Here is a 16,548-nt window from a genome sequence, read left to right on the forward strand (position 1 = left end):
TGTTCAGAGTTATGAAGGGGTTTGATAAAGTGGATGAGGAAAAAATGGTCATAGCTCCTACTTTTTTACCTGCAACAGGTGTCAACTGCTGATTGAGCATTCCCATTGGTGTTGGTGGCGGCACCACCCCCATAAGAGCCCCGACAGGAGTGCCTGCCCGGGGGGAGGAATTCTGCTGCTGTTGCTGTGCTGCTCGCTCTCTCTCCTGCTGCTCAGCAACTTTAGCTGCCCGCTCTGTAAAAGCATTTTAGATTTTCAGTTCTGTTTTGTAACCCAGAATTTCAAAATATTATCTGTTCATTAAAAAGGACTAGTAAAACACTGGCATAGTTTAGTCTAATATAAATAGAACAGATTATTTTTCTTATACAGCATAAAATTTGATTTCATTTGGCTCCAGCTAAGACTTTTAGAGAACCTATCATGAAAAATATTCCACAAAGTTTTAATGTGAAGTTTTGTTTAATTATTTTTTTAAAGTCAAAGAACAGATTTGATCATAAAACCAGTGTTACCAACATGATAGCAGCAGTCCAGCACTAGGCCTAGTCCACGCTAAGAAAACTTTGCAAAATGTTCCCACTTTTGATACCACTGGTTCTCCCAGACCAATGGTAGCAATATTGGGACCTTTTGAGTGTGTGTGACACCTGCTGCTCACAGTTTCAGCTCTGCAACAGTTACACTTGTCCAAAGTAAGATAAGCATTTAAAATACAAATGGCAGTGGTCCATTTATGCTAGGGCTCCCAAAATTGCTACTAATGGTGAAGCTGAAACAGCAGTGGCAAAGGTGGGAAATATTTGCAAAATGTCCCCAGTGTAGACAGGTCCTTAGTGTTTAGAACATAACAAGCAGCAGTTTGATGGATCAAAAAATACTTCCTCTGCCTCTCATTTTTCTTCTATCCCCATTTTGGTACCCATACAGTTACTGCTTTTTAAATTTTTATTGACAGATGTCTAACTCAAATTGTGCTGCTCTGTGGAAGCATGTGTGTCTTTAGTATTGTGCATCTGATTAATATCTACATCAAGTTTTCTCACTGCTACTGTAAGAATAAAAGCTCTACCGGACAGGAATATGACCTGAAGAAAATTTGATGTGGGAAAAAGGGGTATTCCAAACATCCACTCAAGGTGATATTTTCTGCATGCATCTTACTGATTTGTTCTCTGAGTGTTATATCCTACTGAAGCAATGAGAAGCAACGGAGAATAAAAGAATGTAGCATATGCTTTTATTGATTTTAACAGAGAATACAGACCTAAACATTTTCTTGATTTGGCAAAAGATGAAAATTATTACTAAAAAGGAATAAAGGCTCTCTATTAAATGAGATCAAGAAGTTCAGAAATGGAATTAAATAAGATGCTAAATATTTGCTTTTACCAGCACAGAATTCCAAAAGTCTATGATATAATTATCTCTCATCAATTTGTGCAACCTCAGAATAGCACAGTGAAAGACCAGTTTCATCCTTTTAGGCATTTCCTTCCTTGTTTTCACCATCAGGAAGGGGATGACGGCGCACTGCAACTTCTAAATTTAATATAGGCACCCTATGTGACTGAGCACAGAAGCCACAAAACAGTTGAAGGGAATTCCTGAAGTAGGAAAGAGAACACTTCACTCTTCAGAGTAAAGCAAGTACTTAGGGAAGAAAATAGGAGAAGCTGTTGCGATTTCTCCTTTAGGTTTGGCCAGTTAAAAAACAGTCAGAAAAGAAAAAGCCTCTTAAGACACTCTGCAGACCACACTTTGGAATGCTGAGCCTCAGAGTAAGACGGTGATCCAGCTAATATAAAGCAATACTTCAGCAATAACTCTAGCCTACAATCTGTCTGTTGATGTCACAAGTGGTGCAGACCTCCCAGATGAAACTGAAAACATTGATTGCAAGAGCAGTGCAATAATGGTGGGCAAACTTAGAATTCAGTTTAGAGAATTCACCTTAATAAATAGTGAATCCAATCCTAAATCCTTTAGACTAGGCTTTTAAATCATTGGAATGATCTATCCAACATGCTTAACAAAGTAGGATGTAGTCTCTCTGCTCTGAACTTAGCTTTTTCTTATAATGGAAACTTGCCTCATTTGTTGTACATATTTATTAGTCTTTATAATATATCTAAGCTAACCAAGGGTGCATGTGCAATGCAGTCTATTTTTGCTTGAATATTGTTAAAATTGTATTACATATTGCACATGTTCAAAATGCAAAATTTTCAGAGGGTCAAATTCAGCAAAACCAAAACCAATTTTCACCAGAATACTGAAAGACACTTCTCACTGAGGTCTCAAATTACGCCATATTTCAACTTCCTACTCTCCACTGTAATGTCCACACTAGACCATAAATGTTATTTTCACATTATAGCTCCCACACTCCCGCATAAAATACATTTCAGGTGTGCCCTGAGCTCCAAGCCCAATCCCCACCTCCCCTCAAAATATGGGGGGGAGACGCAAGCCAAGGGCAGACCAAGCCTAATAAATTTCAGCCTGAAAACTGAAAGCTCTATGAAGTTATAAGCAAGTTTATGTGGGTGTTTAGGAGAGTCCCTGAGGGGGGGGCGGGGGGGAGGAGGGGAAGAGGGGAAAGAATTAAAATGGAAGCACTTAGGCAAACTTGGATGGACACTGCTGCTACCACTATGATACACTAGCACAGTGGTTCTCAAACTTTTTTTCCCGCGGGCCTCTTGAAAAATTCCCGAGGGTCTCGGCAGACCACTTAAACTTTTTTTTTGTTCTACAAATCAAAGCACACAACTCATATTTTAATACCAGTAGTCTTACCTTATGAGTACAGATATTTTCGATTATTCCGCAACCTTTCTGCGGACCACCTGAACGGAGCTCGCAGACCAGCAGTGGTCCACGGGCCAGAGTTTGAGAACCTCTGCACTAGCATATTCCACTGGAAAAACAACTAACTCAAACAATCTTCTCCAGAAGGTTTTAAATATGCACTAGCTATCCTACTGTTCTCCAGAGGTAGGACATAAGGAAAAACCTGACATTAATCATGCCATGCAAATGGATAGTGATGTATACACAAACTACAATATAAGAAGGGGGAAAAAAATCACTTTTGGTACTTTCACAAACACAGCATTATCATTTCCTTTATGTAGTTTGCAACAGAAAATCTGTAGCTGACAAGTGGAGCCTTGTTACCCTCTAACATTGCAAAAAGGCATTATTACCAATCCAAGGAGGACGGATAGTGACAACATGCAAACTTCCAGTATGAAAACCAAAGCCGCTTTTAAATTATGAGCATGCAAAAGAGTCACCAAAAGTCAAACACAAACAAAACCAACCAACAAAAAAAATAACAGAAAAAAAACACTATTCAAAAGATAGCAAACATAACTTAAATAGTCAAGTAGTATTTTTTCTAGGGCTGAAACCTTTCCAAGTTATGTATTGTATTAAAAACAGTGCAATAATACTCTGAAAACTAAGCTTTATAATGGAAAGGCTGAAATGATCAACTATAGCAGCAACAGTGAGTTTCAACAGAGCAGTTCCAAGTGAAGATTTATCTGCACCCAGGTGGAAATTTCTTGCAGCACATTACATGAATTTGACCAAAAGTCAAGACATATGGTCAATGTTGGGTAAGAAGGGAAGAAAGAAACAAAAGAAAGAAGAAATGTGTCTTTTGGAGCATTTTCTGAGTTCAAGGGTATAGAATATATCAATCCAAAAATCAATTACAACTAGTGGCTAATGCTGAGAGTCAAATGACTATTTCCCAAGCAGTATAATGGATTCTGTATCCTATATTTTTATTCTACTACTCTTATTTTGATGAAATTTTGCATTAGCCTTATTTAAATTAGTCAAAGGACTCCTTTGTTACATGTACTATTTTATGCCTTTTTACTTCCTTCCCTATACTCTGAACAGTTTCCTACTTCTGGTCCACATAGTTATATGGCCTTCTTTCTTCCCATCTTTCTATACAGGCTTCCTCCCATCTCATCAATTATCTTCATGCCCACTTACTCCTGAATTGTTTCCGTTTTGTTTGTCTGGGTAAAACTGAAATTTATTTGCAACACATTTCTCAATTAACACATTCATATATTGTACTACATAATTAGATGCATGTTCAATTTCATTGTGAATATTCCTTAATATAAACATCTATTTAAATATTTGCACAGAAATTGTTACAAAGAAGTCATCTTCCTTTAATAGTGAAACCTGTTATTTGAATAAAATTACTGAATCTCTTTGGAAAGGAAAAAAGTAATCAGGAAAGAGTATATATCATTTCTCATTTACCTTCATATTCTGCTTTCTTGGTTGCTTCCAAGTTTCTCCATTCAGTTCCTACGAGCCTGCTGAGCTCTCCAAAAGAGTAATCTGGGTGCTGAGCTTTAATCACAGCTCTCATCTCACTGCTAAATAGGATGTAACCACTCATGTTGATCTTCCTTTTCGATCCCTCCTTCTTGGCACTTCCTTTAACAGACTTGGGAGTGGACTGTGAGAAAAAGTGATTATGACCACAAGTGTACAACCAGAACTTCAAGGCACAAAAGCCTTAGTTGTATAAAGCATAACTAAAAAACCTTCATATGACTACTGGGTTTCAAGAATATTTGTTCAACAGCTGTTTTTCCTTGCAGCATGTAAAGAGAGGCTGGGTCTCACAAAGAGTGATCACTTTATGAGAAATACACGTGTGTAAGATATAGAAAAAATACATTCCATTGGCTTTTAGCCTTTCCATACACAAGACTGACCTCATAATTGAAATGTGGGAAGATTCTGTGTGAGAGAACAAAAAGTGTGTGGCATTAGCCAACATCATTCCAGACTGAGCAAGAAGACTTTCTAAACCATGCCCTGTGACCAAGCAAGCCAATTAGGAAAGCCAAAAACATAAGATAAAAGAACAAACCTCATTTTTCTACATCTTGGATTTCTTAAAGAATACTACTGACTATTAACTAGCTCAGTCAATATAAAAACACACAAGTATTGCTGTGCTATCATTTGCATCCTGCTGTATTCCCTTTTGACTTGCAGACTACAGTTATTTTCCTGTAACTCTAAAAAGAACATTTTTCTCCTTAAAAAAAGTAAAACAGACCCTACTAAGCAGATTTTTAAAAATGAAACACATATTGTTTACTTGGGCTCTTCAAACATCAACAAGTCCCATGTCATTTAAAGCCAAGTTGCCAATTTAGTGAATGTACAAAGTAAGCCCAACAATAAATTCTTCTCTTGACGCCAAACACTTTTGTGTGCGTGTACTGAGATAATTACACCCTTTAGCTTGCTTGCTTTTTCTGCACCCAAATTATTATGAAGTTTCAATCAATCAGTCCAAACGACATTAAAAACTCTTTCAATTGATATCCATCCATTTGAAAAGGACTGGAGAACTTTCATAACATTACAATAACCTTCAAGATTCAATATACCCAACTTCCATGTTTTCATATCCATAATTTTCATCCCTTTGAATACAACAATGTAACTAAATCCTTCTGTCACAGATTTTTGTCAGAAAACTACACCTTCAAGTGAGAAGAAATAAGCTAATGATTAAATATCAGTATTAATTTTTCAGCCTTTTCTTCCTATTAAAGCCAATATGACTGACCCCTATTGCAGATCAGTTGCATTTGCTACTCAACATTTTTCCATCTGTATCTTTGTTTTATGTCTCTAGCTCTTTGCTCTTAATTTGATCAAGCCAGACTTTCACTAAAATTGAAAAAAAAGGTACAGTAACCTCCCTTTTCAATTTGTCGAGACACTCTAACACCACTTTCGGTTATCTTGATTAGTTTACTGCCTGTCTATAGATTTCTTTCCTTATTATATATAATGCTTTCTATGTTTTGAGTGGAATCCTAATGTGCACAATTCAGCATGCTTAAGGCAGGTGGGCATAAATATACCCAAATATAGTTTCCTGTAAATTTCCTTCACATTTGAATGAGATATACATCCTTTTTCCAATGAACTAATTACGGGGGTGAAGTTAATTATGAAAGAATGTCTCTGTAGATTTGGAACTATGCTACATGTTAATTATTTTTCAGTGAGGTCTAGATAATGCCCTCAAAACCAAATCAGATAAAATATTCTGTAATTTACTTTTCAGACACAAGCAGTACCTCTGCACCCTCTGAAAGTGCTTATAAACCATGAGATTATCATCATGTTTAATCAATCGGAATACATTAAAATTAATATGGATTCCTTTTGCTTTTCCTTAAAATGTAATTCTTCCTTCAATTAAAAAAAATATGAATGTGTATGCTTAAATTCAACTATAGGTTAATATAACAGGATGGACAGTTTAATTTATGTAAATTGTTCATCTCTGCTACACTGAAGGCAAAATTAGGATGTAATGTTCTTACCAAACTTGGTCTTTTCCTTTCCATTGTCTCCGGTACTGACTAATCACTGTACTACTTTTCCAAACATCTCTTAAAATTTCATTATTTACCTCCTTTCGGCAGAATTATGGTAGGTGGAGATTAGCTAAACACAAAGTTGCAAAGGAGGGCAGAGTATGCTCAGAGTGAAAACTGAATAAAGTTTGAGAACGTCATTAGTTTCTGCAAATCCCTACTTGAACTGTCTTCTGCAGCTGCAGTGCCTGCCATTTCAGCTCTGCCCCACAGTTTCTCTATCAAAAGCCACATGACTCAGAGAAGGAAGGTATGTTAGTGCTCCCAGATTTCAGGGCATTTTTGGGGCTGCTCCAGGGGGATGCAGGAGTGGCTTTGCCTCAGCTGAGTTCCATTTTATCCCCAGCAAGCTAAATACCTCAGTATCTGTTTGAACTACTTTCTGCTGTTGCCAAGATCTTGATAATATTCACATGTTGGGTTCAGAGAAATAATTTTTCTATTACTTTAGACCAGGGCTGTGCAACAGGCAGCCTGTGAGCAGTTAGTATGCGGCCCATGGGTCTCTGCACTCATCTCACATCGCTGCACAGCAGGAAAGAGGGCCTAGGGAGGGCCATGCACTGCTGGCACTGCCCATGAAGTGGAGGGCAGGTGGCTGCACACTACTTGTGCAGCCCATGGCTGCAGGAGTAGCAAGATTCTGGAAGCTTACTCCCGCTGAGTATGGCCTTTATGGTGTGTGACTCCCAGCCACACCGAAGTTGGATAGCACAAGTTAGCTCAATTTCCTATTGCGTCCTTCAAATTTTATACTTACATTTATAAGCTACTAACCACTAATAATCTTTCTGTAGTGCTGAGAAGCAGCTTTCACATTGACTAGCGTTAAGATTTAAAAAAAAAATCAAAGGGACAAATGATTAAAAAAATTAAATCGCTATTGTGAGATTTCAAAAAATATTTGCAATTAATCGCAATTTTAATCACAGTTAAACAATAGTCAGCACCTCACTACCCAACAGCCTGCAGCCTGTGCACCCTGCAGCTCCTCCCTACCACTACTAACAGCACACAGCCCCAGCTTGGACCCCGGTCTGCCCTGTGCCCACTCCAGACTCACCCCGGCCAGAGTGGACCAGCCAGAACCCGTGTGGATAGCCCCAACTATGGCTCGCCCCATGCCTACTCCAGACTCACCTGCCCAAGCTGATCAGCAGCAGTGGCCAAGCAGAAGCGGCTGCTCAATGTGGAGGAAAAGCAGCCCCTCCCCCTCACCACTGCTGGGCCTTTCTTGCTGCAGCCGCGGGGAGCCTATGACTGGGCTGGCCTGTGTCTACTCTGCACTGACACCACTTCCCCACTGGGCAGCCCGGAGGTGGCAGTGACAGCAGCAGAGAGGAGCCACAGGACAGCCCAGGTGCGGGCTCTGGGCAGCTGCAGCAAGGCGGCCCTGATAGTGGTGAAGACGACAGGCCTCTTTTCCCTGTGCCGAGTAGCAGCTTCTGCCCAGCTGCTGCCACGGCTCAGCATTGGCAGGTATGTCTGGAACAGGCACGGGGTGGGCGGGGGCAGGGCTGTGCACATGGCTGGTCTGGCGTTGGTCTGCTCCACTGGTCAAAATGATGTGCACGATTAATGCAATTAACAAAATAAAGCGTTTATTTGTTTTTGCATTAACAGTGTAAATTAACTGTGACTGACAGCCCTAAAAAAAAAAAAAAAAAAAAAAAGGAAAAAAAAGCAAAACCTAGCAAATTCAAGACTGAAAAGTACGATGATTGACATAACTTTAGTATGTATCAAATGCCCTGACTATCTTACAGAAGTTTTAGGAACAAATAAATCAGAATTGAATTTTACATTATCCAGTGACAGATGACTCAATTTACAAGCCACATCTTTTCCTCCAGCTTATAAGAACTGACATACTGGGTCAGAACAATGGTCCATCTAGCCCAGTAGCCTGTCTCCAACAATGGCAGGAGTGGATGCTTTAGAGGGAGATCACAGGAACAGGCTATGACACCATACACTCCCCCCAGGTCACTGACTGGTGTCTGGGGGGGGGCACGTGCCCCCGACTCAAGAGGCACCAGACATGCATGCAAATTAAAATTAAAACCTAACAACCTAAATTTTGAAAAATGACTATTGATTTTTAGTGTCCAATTTGAGTGAATTTAAAATTCTTGTTTATTTCCAAGGAGGTAGTGATCAACATTTTCTGAAAATGTATCAAATTGAGCAGGGGAAAAAAAAAAAATACTCCCCCATCCCCAAATTACTAATCACTTCTGAAAATATTCCACTGTGTCAAAAAAACTACTGTGATAGGTAACATTTTATAGTCTAAAAGTGTTTTTAATAATCATCTCATTGACTGTTGAGCTAAACTATAGTATAATTCCATGAATGTTTATTTTTGTTTTCTTGATTGTTTTGTTAGGGGAGGAAGGGAGAATACGGAATGGCATATTATAAAATTTTGCAAGTGCATCTTTACCTGTGGTGGAGTGTATGGCATTATATCCAATTCACTAGCCAGTGGAGTCTGAAGTTGAGGCATAGAAGGTGCTTCAGAGATGTCACCTTCTTCATCTCCCATCTCTTCAATATCCTCATCACCCCCTTCCAACTCAGCAAATTTTGCTTCTAGCTGCTGAATCTTTCTCTCCAGTAGTGGAGATGGCTCCTTCTGTGGAACTATGGGTTTTCTGAGAGGAGAATAGAGAGATTACAATTACATCTTTGCCTGCATGAGAAGCCATTTTTAACCCTTATTTGGAGACAAGCCACATAATACATATGCAAAACTGATATAACATGGAACCCAAGAACACTGTAACAGTCCCATTTTGGTTCCATCCACCCCTCCAAGTAGCAAGTCAGTGTGGTTACACTTTAAATATCCTGTCTTTACTACATCAAAACACTAGCTATTACAGGGAGTCCTCGATTTACATTTTGAGTTACGTTTCGCATTTACAACATTTATAAATTGACACCCTGTTTCAAATTTATGACGTCAGTTTCAACTTTACGCTTGATCTGATGCGATGCCACACTAGTGAACAAGTTCAAGACTCCAGAAAAACCTGCAGCCAAGACTCCTGAGAAGACTCCAGCCAAGAACCCTTCAAAAAGTCCAACCAAGAGCCCTTCAAAAAGTCCAGCAAAGTCACCTCAAAGAAGTCCTTCCAAATCAATATGATTGTTATTTACAGTATAAATACATTAAATGTAGCTATATTACACATCTATAATTGATTGAGTACAAACCTTTTGGTTATTTTTGGTGAAAACAGGGTATTGAGCCTTGGTTCAGGAACCAATCCCCCATTTATAACATTGCTTCCTATGGGAAAATTGGTTCCGAGTTGCAACGTTTTGACTTAAGACACGGTTTTCAGGAACCAATTGTGTTGTAAGTCTGAGGACTGCCTGTATTTTGTTTTTTTATTTGCAATAGAACAGGGGCATTCTAGGCTATCTGGAATCATATGGACACTTTTCTAAGAGACTGTTAAGAAAAATATTATCAGGACAGAAATTATTTCCTATCCCATGATGCAGTATGGAAATAACGATGGCTAAAGACCTCCCACTTTTCAGTGTTTTCATAGTCAGTGTTCAGCAGAAAATGCTCATATATCTGATGCGACAGTCAAGCCACTTTGTTCAATTTAGTTTTATGGATGGAAGGCTCTTATTTTTACTTGTAGATTAGGATGAAAAGGATTTAAGAACGGAAGACTTGTTTCTGCATAATCTTTATTAAGGTAAGCATTTGTTTAGCATTAGAAATTTTAAAACAGGTATTTTGTTAGCATTTTTCTTGGGAATCAGTTACACCAGAGAATATACTTATTATTAACATCTATCAATATGGGGGCAATTAGCTATCATCTCTGAGAGCCTAAGCATGACAGGTGACCCTTTGTTATTTACGATTATGCCAAAAGGACTGTCCACTTGAGAGCATAACAGCTTTTTTAAAAGCCTGGTGTGAAAACTAGATATCCATGGATATGAAAAAAGTGAAATGGGAGGTAGAAGTTGAGGCCACCTGGGTTTTTTCCACGCAGGTTTTAAGTATTTGTAATTGGTCTGATTTGATATTCTATTGCAGTTATATTTTTTTTATTTTACAGAAAAATAGAATGTAACCCCTGTCATATTTTACCTAAAATAGTAAATTTCATCATCTACTACTTTTGCAGAAAGCGAAAACCTCTTAAGCCCTTTAAATTTCTTCATCTGCTTGTCACTCTCATTATAGCGACTCTCACAAAGAAAAACATCATTTTCAGAGATCTCTGTTGGTCGACAGGAAAGGAAGTCCTTAAAAGATAACACAGCACACTTTCCTACAAAGATAAAAAGAAACTGATAAGCAAGTGTCCTGTATTCATAACTCCAACAAAGTTTTTCACAAAACATAGTGCTTTATTATACTCAACAAATTATGCCGATTAATTATCCATTGCTCACAGTCTATCAGAAAATGGATTCCTACCAAATTAACCCAACCAAGTTTTTTTTAATGTGAGATAGACATGAACATTTGTAAAAAAAACAAAAGAACTCTTCACTCCCACCTTGCCAAAAAGGACAGTTTTCATTGAAAAACATTTCTTACCCCCAAACAGCAAAACACATATTTTAAAAAAAATCTAAACATTAGAAAGTATAGAAGTGAGTAGATAATCTCACAAGTTCTATACTGTCATGATGTTTAAATCATTCATTTTTCAACTTAATTTAATGTGACATCCCAAATGCTGAAAAGCAAAAATAAGGTACCACGAGTAAAAAAAGTACAATTTGGTTTTTAAAGTATTCAGTTCCAACTACCTTTTAGTACAGCCAAGTCTTATCTGATAAATTAGACTGGAATGACATGTCTGTGGATTTCACAGAATTCTTTGATTTCTGGTTATGGTGGATGGGTGTTAGAGTAAAAGTAACGTGCAATAGTGGGAAAGCTTTATAAAAGGAAAGGGTCTTTCAGAAAGCATTAAAGATGGTCAGCCATGTAGTACACAACAATGAATTTGGATAACTTTCTTTCCCATCCTAAAAACAAGGCCACACAGCTATTGTTCTCTCTCATTTTAAAATGTAAGAGTTAGGAAAAAAGTTAATCAACTGGACTTCAAATTGTAAATAACTACCCAGGATGCATGTCATAGGACAGGTCTCTTCTAGGTTACTCAAAAACACTTCCTTCTTGTAGAACATTTTAGTTGGTTCATGTTCAGTTTCTTCGGGATGTATGAAGATTGGACCAAAAAAATATGCAGCTCCATCCCGTACCCACATCTTTTCAATTCTAAAAGGATAGACAAGTAATTGATAGAGAAGTAAACACACTTGTGTTCTAAATAAAATAACTGCACACAATAGGTTGTTATGAAAAGCTATTAAAAGAGAATGATTAAAAGAAGTAAAAGAGCTAACTTGGTCAACATAAATAATTCTCATTTTTTGTCATTTATTATCATTGCATATTTGTCACTACTGGCTCTATTTGAAGCTTACAGCAGACTGTGCTAACCAAACAATAGTTTGACATTGAACTAATTATTTTGTGACTGAGGATAGGTAGCACAAGAATAAGTTGGTTCATGTTTCCCTGTTCTTTGGAATCTATAAAAGTAGACATAATAGTTTTCTTCATTAACAAATTTTTCACCACCATTTTTAAAATACAAGAGAAAATATACATACCTTCCCACCCGAGGCCGCACCAAGCCATGTGATTTTATAAAGACACAATCGCCAACCTTAAGCCACATATCATTATAACAGAGCTGTTCAAAGTAGTGGCAACCAGGTTCTCCATTTGACATTTCCACTGGAACATCTTCTTTCTCCTACATAAAAGCATGCATTTAAAAACTAGTAAAGTAAAAAGGAGCTGGGGGTAGCAAAAGTGAAACACACTTTATTCAATGTATTTTTTTAAACTGATAATAAATGTAAAATTAAACATGTATAAACACACACATTAAGCCCTGAATTCTGAAAACTAAAAGGTAAGACCAATACTGCTCTCAGTTCAAGTTCTTCACCTTATAATTTTTTTAAAAGATGACGCTTTTCAGGATGGTAATCCAGAGCCATTTTGTTGGTTTATCGATAGAAAAGTTTTTAACTAGTATAGCAAAACTACAATGCATCTAAGTTTTTTGTTTTTTTTTTAAGCATAACATCATATGGTAAGTAATCAGGTATTATTGGTAAAGACAATCATGCCTTCAATACAAAAATATCATCATTCAGTGTATTATAAATTTCATAGTTTGCCCTATTTAATCCTGGAACCTGTATGAAAGATTCATGTCATGATCCACTAAAATGTCAACTGAGGATTGTTCAGCTCACAGTAGATGCTCAACATGAGCACCTGCTTAAATGTTCAGATTTTTAATAAAATATTTTATCATGGGCTAAAGGCAAATCAGAACATAGGCCTCTAGCGTCTTTTTTGGAGGTCTGTTTGGGGCTGACAGTAATCAGATAGTGCCTATTTTAGTTTGAAATTATATGACCTTTAAAACGTGCATCAGGCACATAAAATAAACATAAATCCTAGGGGCTACATGTCTTAAGGGCTGCACAGGCCACATCAGATGCACAGCACAGCACCTCTTACCACTGCTGCACTCTGCACTCATGGGGTAACCCCCTACCCCACCCCATAGGCACAGTTCTCTGGCCCATGGCCCTGATTCCTCCTGACCACTGGGGTGCAGTCCCAGATTCACCCTCAACAATCTCGGGACAAAGGGAGAAAGTTGAAGAAGGGAGAAGGAGGAGGGAGAGTGAGCCTGAAGACTGACTGCTATTGCAGCTGGAGTGATGGCTGGGGAGCGGAGGAAAGGGGGGCGCAGGAGGCAGCATCCAGGTGAAAGCCCAGGGGCTGTACATTAATCCCTCATGGGAGCGGGAGTTGGACAACCTGCTAGTTGGACACCTTGATCTAAATGACAATGACTGAAGGAGGTTAATCTAAGATCTTCACATTTTATAAAACTTGTGCATGACAGGTTTAAAAAGGGTCAGTGGTCAGCTAATAACTTCAAGGAATAAATCGAGGCTAATACTTAGTTGAATTAAGATTTCAATTATTTTTATGGAAAATGCATGTACACACATTTTATTTTTTAAAACACAAGCATCAAATCTAACAATTTGTTCTTATTTCTTTAGCTTTTTAGAGGCTGTGAAAATCCAGATTATGAATTTCTATATTTTCATCTTTTCTGATCCCAAATCCTCTTTCATTCAATATTGAGCTTATTCTCCACATACCTTTTCAAGATGAAGGATACCATCTCCTACTTTATTATCCTCTAAATTTTCACCGTGTTTTTCTTCATCCACTTTGTCTGTATTAGCAAATACAGAAGCAACACGGACCACAGGCAGAGGTACATCTCGTGGGATAAACCTTACAGAGCTAATGGGCATAGTCCACAATTTAATCTTTTTAAAAGACTTTGTCTTTGCAGAATAACGTGACTCACAGACATAGACATCTTCATCTCTAAAGGTTTCTGGACATAATTTAAAATACTCCTGTGGAATGAAGAGAAGAGATCATTTTAGATCACATATTTTAGCAACATTCCCCCACACAGAATTTAAACCACCAACTCTATGCTTTTTGCTTGCACTTGCTGAAAACAGTATCCCATGAGGTTGCTACAACCTTTGCACTGAGTTTCTTTCTTTTGGTTTGATATCTGAGTTACTAAAATTAAAAATGTGAAAAAACTTTAAGTGTCTTACAAATAATTCAAGTTACCAAATTATCAGCCCAGAGAGTTATAGTATATTTATCTATAAAAATAGGTAAAATTAAAATTACAGGCATGCATGTACTGCAACTCTGCCTTGCAAGGTACCTAAGCTCTGAGCAGATGAGACTACCATTACTTTGAGAAAGAAATATAAATTCCACCCCCATTAAATCTTTGGTGATAACACAAGGATATTAATTAACACCCAACATGGTTAAAGATGTGCTTGTTACATCAACACAATGCCCATAAAAGTCTAGCCCAAGAGAGCTGGTTCATTTTACACAAAAAAGCATTCATAATTATAAGGATCTTCAGTACAACCCATATTGGTGGAATCTAATGGGTGATGTAGAAATGAAAGATTATATATTCATTGCCATACCCCTGAGGCATCCAATCCACCTCCTAACAAAAACTAATATTTGAGGAAAATATATTGAGAGTGTACCTGGGATTTCCCTACCATCCTTACTGGGGGGGAAAAAAAAGAAGCGAGCAACTTAATAATGATTTAATGCATACATGAACATGATTTCTATAGAAAAACTCATACTAAAAAGAGTACAAATTTGTCTCTTTCTCTGTACTGTGGATTAACTACAATGTAAAATACGGAAAAATACCACCAAACGAAAAATATTAATTTTATATAGGTTCTGTTACTATCCTTGAGTCTTAGTTTAATTTGTTAAACTAATTACTTGTTTTGCATTACATTTTAGTCAATTTAATATGTTACCTTAACAAACATGACCACACATTTTCCTAAAATCTTGCTAACAGGAACTTTATTATAATAGTCACTCTTAAAAACTTCTTTTTCCAGAAATTTTCGTGTTGCAAGATGGAACGTTTCATTTGGCCGATAAAACCAACAGCCATATAACCATTTTTCTCCTAAAAAACATAAAAAACAGGATGTATTTTCTACTGAATAAACAAAGGGGATTGTACATTGTGTTAACAGCTGATCAGCTATGTATTAACACATGGCGTATCTAAACCTCACTGATCTGAAACACAACGATGTTCTTCAACTGTTTCAGATCTGTGAAACGTGGGGACATAACAAGTCTACCAACTACCTGCTCTTTGGAATGTTTGACACAACAGAATACAATAGGAATTAGCTTAGTCTTGGGGAATCCAGGGTGCAGTTTATTAATTCTGATTTGGCAGGCTTTGAAAACTATACTCATTGACAGGAAACCTTGAGAGCACCTGGTATTTCAAAATCTGAGAAAGCAGATCTTTGGATGACAGATTTTAATGTACGCATTAAATAATTTATTTCCTATTTTGTCATCACCTTAACTGTGAAAGAGCCAAGCTAGGGCTTCAAAATATTCTTATAAACCATTACAAAGCATTTTATTACTCTAAATCAAAGAAAAAATGTAGGTAGACTGCCTTTCTGTATTGCAATATAAAGTTCTCTCTCTTGGGTCAGCAGTTTCTATGAATATTTTGGAGGCAGACAACTCAGATGACGAAGCTAGAGCAGACGTGTCAAATTCATTTGGCCCTGTGGACTGGATGAGTGTCCCTGAGTCGGTGTGGGGGCCAGACCAGGACCAACCACCCCCTACAGAGCACCCATAGTGCTGAGTCCTGCCCACATCTTGCACATGCCAGCTCCCAAGGCCAGCATGGGGAGCATGCTGCCCATGGCGCATACGCTGGATTTGGTGCTGCAGGTAGCATGGAGTGGGGGGGGGCAGGGAGAGGGGGGTCAGTCTGGGGCACCACGCTCCAACCGATGCCCTGAACTTGCTGTGCTGCATGCAGCACTGGACCCAGCCCACGTACCATAGGTAGCACACACCCAGTGTCAGCCCCCAGCAGCCATGTGCACAGTAAGCCCCAGGGCTAGAGGGTCTAGCACATGATGCACAGTGCTAGACTGGCTGCATACCATGAACATGATACAGGGAGTCAACATGGGGTGCATGTTCTATGCCAGGGGTAGGCAACATTCTTTTGCTGGAGTGCTGAAGAAACTACAGTGTCTACCCTGAAAGGTGCCAGAGTGCCGGCATATCAGAAAAAAAAAAAAAAAAAAAAAAAAAAAAAAGAGGGGGTAGGAGTACAAAGCAGTATATACACTGCATATTAATGTTATAAGGTCTCTCTCTATATATAATTAAACTATTGTTGTATGTAAAGTAAATACTGGGGCCAGGGCGCCAGCAGCGCGGGGCCGAGGCCAGGGGCCGTGCGCAGTGTGGGGCCGAGGCCAGGGGCCGTGCGCAGCGCGGGGCCGAGGCCAGGGGCCGTGGGCAGCATGGGGCCGAGGCCAGGGGCTGGGCCATGGGCAGCATGGGGCTGGGGCCAGG

At 38.5% G+C, this 16,548-nt stretch overlaps 1 protein-coding gene across 16 annotated transcripts in view; it reads right to left on the reverse strand.

Annotated features, from left to right (window-relative positions):
• Positions 1 to 16,548, reverse strand: part of PBRM1 (polybromo 1) — a 125,437-nt gene that overhangs the window by 19,307 nt on the left and 89,582 nt on the right. For 10 of the 16 annotated variants that reach the window (XM_025206741.1, XM_025206740.1, XM_025206739.1 and 7 more), the window contains 8 exons: positions 14,952 to 15,109; positions 13,719 to 13,985; positions 12,132 to 12,277; positions 11,576 to 11,733; positions 10,585 to 10,768; positions 8,905 to 9,115; positions 4,303 to 4,504; positions 70 to 234 (listed from right to left, as the gene is read on the reverse strand). In XM_025206741.1, coding sequence (XP_025062526.1) covers positions 70 to 234; positions 4,303 to 4,504; positions 8,905 to 9,115; positions 10,585 to 10,768; positions 11,576 to 11,733; positions 12,132 to 12,277; positions 13,719 to 13,985; positions 14,952 to 15,109 — 1,491 coding nt within the window. The remainder of the gene's footprint in view (positions 1 to 69; positions 235 to 4,302; positions 4,505 to 8,904; positions 9,116 to 10,584; positions 10,769 to 11,575; positions 11,734 to 12,131; positions 12,278 to 13,718; positions 13,986 to 14,951; positions 15,110 to 16,548) is intronic. The other 6 variants (XM_025206750.1, XM_025206746.1, XM_025206748.1 and 3 more) reach the window with 1 other exon arrangement.

This window comes from Alligator sinensis, unplaced genomic scaffold (assembly GCF_000455745.1).
Source record: "Alligator sinensis unplaced genomic scaffold, ASM45574v1 scaffold78_1, whole genome shotgun sequence".
Lineage (NCBI taxonomy): Eukaryota > Metazoa > Chordata > Crocodylia > Alligatoridae > Alligator > Alligator sinensis.